General features: G+C 40.3%; 1 protein-coding gene across 1 annotated transcript; it reads left to right on the plus strand.

Annotated features, from left to right (window-relative positions):
* The first annotated feature begins 444 nt into the window (after window positions 1-444).
* GPR135 (G protein-coupled receptor 135) lies at window positions 445-2,902 on the plus strand. The gene has a single exon (XM_044662027.1). It carries the CDS (start codon window positions 445-447, stop codon window positions 2,083-2,085), a length of 1,641 nt encoding a protein of 546 aa, XP_044517962.1. The 3' UTR covers window positions 2,086-2,902.
* Window positions 2,903-9,801: the final 6,899 nt, after the last annotated feature.

A 9,801-nucleotide genomic window follows, 5' to 3' on the forward strand; every position in this document is an offset into this window, starting at 1 on the left:
ACAGAATTAAAGAAGTCTGGCAAATATGGGTCTAATTCAATTTAACGCAGGAAACGTAGAGTAAGCAGATACTTTCCCCCCAAAGGCTACAGCAGGAAGATCAAGGTCAGCCCACCCATCCATTATCAGTCCACCAGCCCACCTCTCTTGCTCCCTCCGACCTGGGGTCAGGTGTCAGATGGGTGTGTCAAGTGAGCAAGAGACAGTGCTTCCCAACACTGGTTGTGCGTAAACACCCGGTTGGCATGGTAACTGCCTGAGCCCTCTGCAGTCAAATTGCTCAGAGAGTCCCCAGTGGCGGTAGCCCTGGAGCGATGGGCAGGGGGACCGTGGCTCCTCCTCCTCTCCCTCCTAAGCCGCCTGCCCCGCAGGCCGAGGGGTGTCCTCTCCCCCTCCCCGGGGTTTCAGACCGGCAGCCTTCGCTCCGGCTGAGCTGAGGCATGAATGGTCTGGTCTCCGCTGAGCCCCATGGAGGAGGAGCCGCCGCCGCCCACGCCCACGCCGCCCCCTCCCTCCTCCTCCAGAATGGCCCTGCTGAGCAACCTGACGAGCTTGGGCGCCGCTCGCGGCGGGGGCAGCCTGCGCCCAGAGGAAGCCCTGGGCTCGGGCGCCTCGGCTGGCGTAGGGCGGGGCGCGAGCTTCCACGCGGCCGTGATCTCCTTCACCACCGTGGCGGCCGTGGCGGCAGAGGTGCGGGCGAGCCGGGGCGGCGGCGGCGGCAGCGGCCTGGCTGGGGCCGAGAAGGCCGGGACGGGCAGCACCATCCACAGCAACAGCAGCATTCCCAGCAGCGGCAGCATCCACATCAGCAGCATCCCCAGCGGGGATCCCGTCCCGGCGGGGGCGGGGGCGAAGCGGCTGCTGCTGGAGCCCTGGGTGGCCGTGGCGGTGCAGGCGCTCGTGTTGCTGCTCATCTTCCTGCTCTCCAGCCTGGGCAACTGCGCCGTGATGGGGGTGATCGTGAAGCACCGGCAGCTCCGAACCGTGACCAACGCCTTCATCCTGTCGCTGTCCCTGTCTGACTTGCTCACCGCCCTGCTTTGCCTGCCCGCCGCTTTCCTGGCTCTCTTCACTCGCCCCGGCGGCAGCTCCGACGGGCCCCTAATCGCCCGACCCTGGCAGCGCTTCTGCGCCGCAAGCCGATTCTTCGGCTCCTGTTTCGGCATCGTGTCCATCTTGACGATGACCCTCATCTCTCTGGACCGCTACTACGCCATCGTGAGGCACCCGGGAGAGAAGATTGGCTGGCACAGGGCCCTGCAGTTCTTAGTTGCCGTTTGGCTCGTGGCAGTGGGTATCTCTTTTCCCTGGGATTTGATGTGGGACTCCAAGGGGAATTGGGACGGGGATGCTCAGGTGGGGTCAAGGCAGAGTTTCCACCGCTGTCTGTACGTGTCTTACCCATCTCGCTTGGGTCCCACCTACAACATCTGGCTGATCGTGACCTGTTACCTGTTTCCCTTTGGGATCATGTGCTTCTGTCTCTGCCGGATTTGCCGGACCGTGAGATTGTCGGAAATTAGAGTACAGCCAGTAACAACCAACGCCCACCTGGTGCGCTTTTACAGCGAAATGCGCACGGCAACCACCGTGCTTATCATGATCATTTTCATTATTATATGCTGGGGACCCTACTGTCTCCTGGTACTATTTACATCTGCAGCCGGGGCTTTGGATGCCCAGACACCCCCATTCCACCCAGTACTGGATACCGCGGTCATATGGATGACCTGGGCAAATGGGGCCATAAACCCTCTTATCTATGCAGTTCGTAACCCCAATATTTACATACTGCTGAGGCACAAACGGGAGGAGGGCTACAGGACTAGAAATGTAGCCACCTACTTGTCAAGCCACAGCCGAAATCTGGAGTCCAGAAGTTTTGCTAACCGTCTCAGAGAACACTATGCCCACGGGCAAGGGGTGTGTGGTAGAGTGTCTTCTTCCAGTTCTAATGGAGAAGGAGGAGGGGATGGGGTCATGTGGGCTTGTAGAAATCCAGCCCTACTCTTCTGCCGAGATGGGCTACCAGACACTGCATCTGAAGTAGCCAGGCAGAGTAAAACAGCAGACACTAGTCTCTAAAACAAGTGTGTGCATGGATGGAACCAAACACTAGCAAAAGAGTGCTCCATCCTTTACATTTTAGGGCTAGGGGAATTCCATTGAGAATTACTGGAGTTCCTGAGAACCAAACATTTTATACTGAAAGAAATCAAGAGTGGGGAGGGCTTGCCATTTCCAGAAAGGCTGATTAAAAAACAAAAAACAGAAAAAAAAATTATCCGTTTCTGCAAAAGTGCCGCAAAATGCAAATAATTAAACCAACGTGACTGACCATTGTGAACTGTAAGTGCCAAAAAAAGAGACCAAAACCAAATACCAGACCACCTAAAGCCCATATGTATAGGAATCACACTGTGAAAAACAATAATACAATGTCTATTATTATTTATTCAAATGCACAAAAGTTCTCCAGCTAGGAGATGTAAATTAAATACTTTTGATCAACTTGTATTAATATTGCCCTTTAAATGACCATTATCTAACAAACTGACAGTCAGAAGCTATTAGTAGAAAATACTATTTGTGTGTTTGGGGGATAAGGTATAAAGAAAGAGCAATTATTTTATTCATCTTAAGTATGCTTTCCCCATAGAGTGATGGGACCAAATTTAAAAATTGGAAATTATCATATTTATATATTAGGTGCATAAAACAGTTTAGGAAGAACAAAAACTGAAAGCTAAAACTATAAGAAAACGTAATCAATTTGATACAAAAAATGCAAACTACACCAATGCCCTTCCAAGTAGTAATATTAGGAAGACTTGAAATATATTTGGTGCTCCCTTCTTTGGCATGATCTATAAAATTCCCAGCCTATTCTTTTGAATATCCTCAGTAGCAGCAAATCAGGATTCTTTGGAAGTGGATGTGACTTTTGGATAAAGTAAAAAACAAGTATGATGAATAAGGTGAGTGATCAAACTGACATAATCTCATATCTGACCAATATTACTGTAAAGTAATGATAATGATTTTGTTATATAACATAAAATTTAACTCTGAAGGCGCAGTTCCAAGAGAGGAGTTTCATGAACTTAATAGTGTTCCAGGTTGTGTACTTTGAAGGACAACTGTCATTTGAATGTAGGCATTCTGACATTAAACAAACAAACAAAAAAAGTCAAGTTGTTTTATGATTAAATGGTCCCAGCAGTGAGGTGGCTCTGTTGAAAGAGTGCCAGGCCTGGATTCAGAAGGACCTGAGTTCAAATTCAGCTTCAGACACTTCTCAGTTGTGTGATCTTGGGCAAGTCACTTAACCATATTTGTCTAGTCCTAACTGCTATTTTGCTTTGGAACCTATGGATTCTAAGACAGCAGATAAGGGGATTTTTTGTTTTGTTTTGTTTTTGAATATTAATTAAATGGGTAATGTAACTCTCATTTTTAAGTCCAATGCACAACCTACACATATCTTGGTCATATTCTTTACATAGAGTTAACTAGAAAATGGCTATGTTTCCAGGGTATTAAATTGTAGATCTAGAATGTGATCTAGAACCGTGCTATTCTAGTCAGATGGTTAATTAAATGTATCCAGAAATTGCTGAAAAGTTCTCTAACTGCTTAGCTACAGTTAAAAATAATACCAAAAAAGCACAAACTAAGAAACTTTTCAAATGAAATGCCCACAAAATCTTTGACTCAATTTTTTAAAAGATATTTTTGTGTTTTCTCCCTATTTGATTTTCCTTTCCCTCCTTTCCCTCACCCCAAAAAGGCTCAGGACTTCAAAGCTTTAATTTAAAACTTTAAATTAGGCATGAGAGTCATCATCCTGCTACTTTCTGAAGATTAAATGTGAAATGGTATCCAGTATTTTTTCTTATAACAAAAGATGTTTTAACATTTTTTTGTTTGTGAGGTGTTTTGTAATAAAAACCTAAAATAAATGGTCTTTTATGGAAAAGTTACAAATGTTCATTTTTTATTTCTGTGCAGATGATGAGATAGTCATCGTGACTGAACAATTAACTAACTTCAGAGTTCAAGTCTTACCTCTGACATGTACTAGCTAAGGAGATCCTTCTTGTTGCCACAGCAATTCCCTGAGACTAAAAGTTATGCGTGAATTGCTACTCTGAAAGTTTCTACTCTGGGAGTTCCCCATGCCAACTAAATCACAGATTTAGGGAAAATAAGATAAAAATAACAGTCGAGGGAAGGAACACTTATTATGAGTATACATTAAGGATGTCTATGTTTTAGTTCCTTGCTAAGTCATGAACAAAGCAAATTTGGACAGTCTTCTCATAATTTATGGTCTTTCCATAGAGAGAAAAATAGCTTCAAGTGTGATCAGAAGTATTGTTATGTTGTATAAATGCAAGAATTTCAGTGCACTTTATGGGGTTATGATTTGGAAAAAAAGGCACATGGTTGTTCCTAAGGATAAACTGCTATCCCAATTAGAGAAAGATTTCACAAAAGAGGGATTTTAGTCGCTGTTTGAATGAAGAATGAAAAGAGGCTAAGATAACTTGGTAAAGCGGGTAATTGGGAGGAGATTGAGATGTTTCAAAAATAGGGTACTGCTTGAGAAGAAAGTTTGGAGGAATGAGATAGAGAAGAACTAATAAAGTATAAATTTAGGGAGTCAGAATATAAAGGGAGACTCTGAAATCACAAGAATTTGTGCTAATCTGTCCTATATCCACCACATATGTCTAGGAAAAGGGGAGGTTAAGTCAAAACAACCAATAGAGAAAACATTGATGATTTTAAGGTGGGTGATAGATGTGAAATTTCAGAACAGCAAATTGCATTAGTTCCTCATGGCCAGTAAGAAAGCATGTATGGGGGCAGCTGGGTAGCTCAGTGGATTGGGAGTTAGGCCTAGAGACAGGAGGTCCTAGGTTCAAATGTGACCTCAGACACTTTCCAGCTGTGTGACCCTGGGCAAGTCACTTGACCCCCATTGCATACCCCTTACCACTCTTCTGCCTTGGAGCCAATACACAGTATTGACTCCAAGATGGAAGGTAAGGGTTTAAAAAAAAAAAAAAAAGAAAGCATGTATGGCACTATAGGGTGGTTACTGGGGATATTGGGTCCTGTCCCCAAGAGGCTTCTCTTCTCTTGCTAGAGAAATAAGGCTGCAACTGTAGGCAAGGAAGTGATAAAGAAGTCTTGGGAGGTGTTAGCAAGAAGTAAAAAACAAAAGTAGAATTTGGAAAGGGATTTTTTCAGCCTCTTAACTGTTCATACCTCATTAAGACTATACTACTTGCATTCATTTTTCAACTATATATCAACCCCAATTTATTCTTTGTCTCATCAGTCTACTTAGAAGACAATAAATTGGTCAGTTGTACTCTACTTTGTAGAGAGAATGTGACCATGGCATCTGCTGATATGTAAGTGACCCAATTCTTTTCTTATGTACACAAGTAATAAAAATGATTTAACTAAGCCATGAAAATGAAGAAGTTAATCCTTTGACAAAATAAACTAGAATGTGCCTGATGTTCAATGACTTTATTGTTAGGGGACAACAAGGAAAATTAAATTAGGATCAAATGTGGGATTTGAATCTTAGTCTTTCCGACTTCATGCCAAACAACCTATCCATTATGCCTTCTTGCTTCTATGACACCTCTTATGCACATTTTTAAAATAATTTGAAGGGCAGGTAGATAGCACGGTGGATAGATCACCAAGCCTGGAGTCGGGAAGACCTGGTTTCAATTCTAACCTCAGACACTTCCCAGCTGGATGATCCCTGGACAAGTCGCTTAATCCCAATTTCCTAGACTATACTGATCTTCCATTTTAGAATTGATACTAATACAGGAGATAAATGTTATTTAAAAATATCATTTGAGATTCAAAGGTAGATATGACTATGTAGGTAATAACAATAATAATTATATAGTGCTTTGAGGTTTGCAAAGCATTTTCTTCACAACAGTCCTGTGAGGAAGATAGTATAAATGGGATTCCCATTGAGAATAAAGAAGTGGGCTTTGAGAGATTAAATAGCTTGCCTGTGATCAGCTAGTTAAGAAGTATTTTGAACCTAGTTTTCTTGATTCAAAGTCCAGAGTGCAACAACAAGTGTTACATAAAACAGGGAGCTAAGCCAACTATTGATATTTTTCAGTATTGTGTAGGATAGCTTGTTTATTTGAAAGAATACTGGATTTGGAATCAGAGGATCGGGACTAAAGTTTTAATTGATCTCTCATTCAGTTTAAATAATTTGACCCTAGATTCTTCATATGTTCATTTTCATAAGGACATTGTGTTGAATATATGGAACAGTGAAACTCCAGGACCTCTTTGATGAGATATATGAACATACAGTCTAAGAGACATGTGATAGTCAATTAATTAAAAAGGAATTGCCTAGTAATCTACAAAGAAAGATGAATCTAATTACCTAGATTACATCATGAAATTGGACAGTCTAACGAATTAGTTCATCAGTATATGTACTTTGAACAACTTTTGGAGCTTGGCCCAGAAATGAATAGGAAGAATAAAATAGACTGAATTTCATTTGGAGTTGCTTTTGAAGACCCCCAACTTTCTAATTGCCCATCTTTTTAATGCCAGAATTTTTCTCATATCTCTATAAATGTCTCTCTTCAGTGCCTCAATATGTCAAACTGTTGACCCTGGCTTCTTACAAGCTTTGCTAATATGAATAATTAAAAAAAAACAACTCACAAGGTAGCTTCATTGAAGTAATTTTAATGGGCCTAATAACAGTGTTTTGCAGACAAAACACTTTTACAGAAACATTTTACAGAAAGTTACTTTTATAGAAAATGGTCTATAGAATTTTTAATTAGAAATTCAAATTTGCTAGATAGGCACAGAAGAGGTCTATCTATGATAGACTGCAAATTTTATGAGGGCAAAGAAATTTTGTGGCCCATGTGTAGAGAGACAGAAAATAGAAAGACAGGAGAATAGAAAAGTTAGAGATTATCTTAACGTTGTTAGTTATAGTGGGTCTTTGGAAAATATTCAAAATATCTGGGGTCACATCTTATATCAATGTGACTTAGGGCACATCACAACCTCTCTGGTCTTAATTTCCTGCTCTATAAAATGAGAGACTTGGAATAGATGACCTTTGTACCCCAAAGGGAATTTTGCATAGGGGCTCATTTATTTAGACAAAGACAAATCAAAGAAAAAGCCTTTTTCAATTTCAAATATACAATGACCATTACTTCAACCAAGATACTGGAATTCCTTTCTTAGGCAAGCCAACCATGCTGAAACAGCAAGGCTACTTTAGGGAGCAGCATGTACCAGGCAAGTCAAGTGACCATCATTAGCTTGATTGTTACTTCCCCTCAGACTTTAAGGGAGACATCCCAGAATCCTGAACCCAAGAGCCTTGGGAATAGCAATGCTTCTAGCCTGCTGCCTTCAGTCATCATCCTGAGAAGCAACACCCAAAGATTGCAAGCAATTTGATAGCGATTATATGTGTGCAAAATCATGCAATACATATTTCCATATTAGCATGTTGTGAAAGAAAACAGATTTAAAAAAACACAAAAAGTGAAAAATAATATGTTTTGATCTGCATTTAGGATCCATCACTTCTTTCTCTGGAGGTGAATAACATTTTCCATCATGAGTCCTCTAGAATTGTTTTGTATCATATTGCTGAGAATAGCTAAGCCCTAAACAACTGATCATTGTAAAATATTGCTGTTAATGTTGACCTGGTTCACCTCACTTTGCATCAGCTCATGTAAGTCTTCCCAGGTTTTTCTGAAAGCACCTACACACATTCCATCACAATCATATACTACAACTTGTTCAGTCATTCCTCCATTGAAATCATCCCCTCAATTTCCAATTTTTGCCACCATAAAAAGATGCTATGAATATTTTTATATGTATGTCCTTTCCTTTTAAAAAAAAAAACCTCTTTAGGATACATATCTAGAAGTGGTATTGCTGGGCCAAAAGGTGTCCATAGATGTATAGCCCTTTGGACATAGTTCCAAATTGCTTTCTACAGTGGTCAGTTCACTTCACAACTCCATCAACAATGCTTTAGTGTCCCAATTTTCCCATATCACCTCTGACAGTTATCATTTTCCTCTTCTCTCCTATTAGCCAATTTGCTGGGTGTGAGATTGGAACCTCAGAGTTGTTTTCAATTTTAACTTCTCTAATCAATAGTGATTCAGAACATCTTTTCATATGACTTTGATAGCTTTGATTTCCTCATCTGAAAACTGCTCATTCATATCCTTTGACCACTTATTAGTTGGAGAATGACTTGTATTCTTATTCATTTGACTCACTTCTCTCTCTTGATATATATATATGTCATTGCTATGTATTTCCCTCCATCCTACTCCCCTCAACCCCATTTATCCTTCTTTCTCTTATTTTCCTTCCTCAAAAGTATTTTGCTTCTGATTATTGCCTCCCTCCATCTGCTCTCCCCTCTGTCAGTACCATTCCCTTTCCCTTAAAGCCCTCTGCTCCTACATTCCAGTAAGATAGATTTCTAAACCCAAATGAATGTGTATATTATTCCTCTTTGAGATTCAAGTGCCTGCCACTATCTTATCTTTCCTTCTATGGTAAAAGCTTTTTTTGAGCTTTTTTTTAAATGTGAGACAACTTACACACTCTACTTCCCCATCCCCTCTTTTCCCAGAGCATCTCTTTCTCACTTCTTTATTTTTTGAATATCATCCAATCATAGTCAACTCACATCTGTGCCCTCTGTCTATGTATACTACTGCTAACTGCCATAATAATTATATTTTTAGGAGATGTATTATCTTCCCATGTAGAAATGTGGGTGATGAATAAGAATCAACCAACTGCCCCCTGGGCAGTCCTAAGCAAAGCTTTTGTTGTGATCAGTACATATAAAATGGGAAGAAGGCACAGGAAGTGATGAAAAGAATGGTCTTTATAAATTGAATTGGATCTGGAGGAGCTCTGGCTGAGACCTTGGACTGCTTTATATTTGCCTTATTGAATGCCTTATTTCCCTTTCCTATTTACATTTTTATGCTCCTTTTGAGTCTTGTATTTGAAAGTCAAATGTTCTATTCAGCTCTTATCTTTTATCAAGTATATTTAAAAGTCTTCTATTTCATTAAATATCCATTTTTACCCTTGAAGAATTCTTTGCTGAGTAGATGATTCTTGGTTGTAATCCTAACTCCTTTACCCTGCATAATATTATAGTCCAGGCCCTCCATTTCTTTAATATAGAAGCTTCTAAATCTAGTATTATGCTGACTGTGGCTCCATAATATCTCAATTGTTTCTTTCTGATTACTTATTTTCTTTTTAACCTGAGAGCTCTGGAATTTGACAATAATATTCCTGGGAAACTTTATTTTGGGAGCTGAAAGAGATCTGAAAGAGAAATATGTTATTGGTAGATTATTTCAATTTCTACTTTATCCTCTGGTTCTATGATATCAAGACAGTTTTCTTTGATAATTTCTTAAAGTAGGCTATCTAGGTTTTTTTTTTTATCATGGCTTTCAGGTAGTCCAATAATTTTATTTTCTTCTTGATCTATTTTCTAGGTCAACTATTTAAATGAGCTTTCACATTTTCCTCTTTTTTAAAATTCTTTTTATTTTGTTTATTGTTTCTTGATGTCTTCTGTAGTGAAAAAAAGTTATTACCTGATGGTCAACTCTTGGCTAGTTTTATGAGCACAAATATACAATTCATTTCTGGATCTCTGCCCTTCAAACTTTTTCATCTTGATAGGTCTACTAG

The sequence above is a fragment of the Gracilinanus agilis genome, chromosome 2, assembly GCF_016433145.1.
Source record: "Gracilinanus agilis isolate LMUSP501 chromosome 2, AgileGrace, whole genome shotgun sequence".
NCBI classification, from domain to species: Eukaryota; Metazoa; Chordata; class Mammalia; order Didelphimorphia; family Didelphidae; genus Gracilinanus; species Gracilinanus agilis.

Bases quoted from the DNA above. Each gene is read 5' to 3' on its own strand.
- GPR135 (XM_044662027.1), top strand. From the start codon at position 445: ATGGTCTGGTCTCCGCTGAGCCCCATGGAGGAGGAGCCGCCGCCGCCC.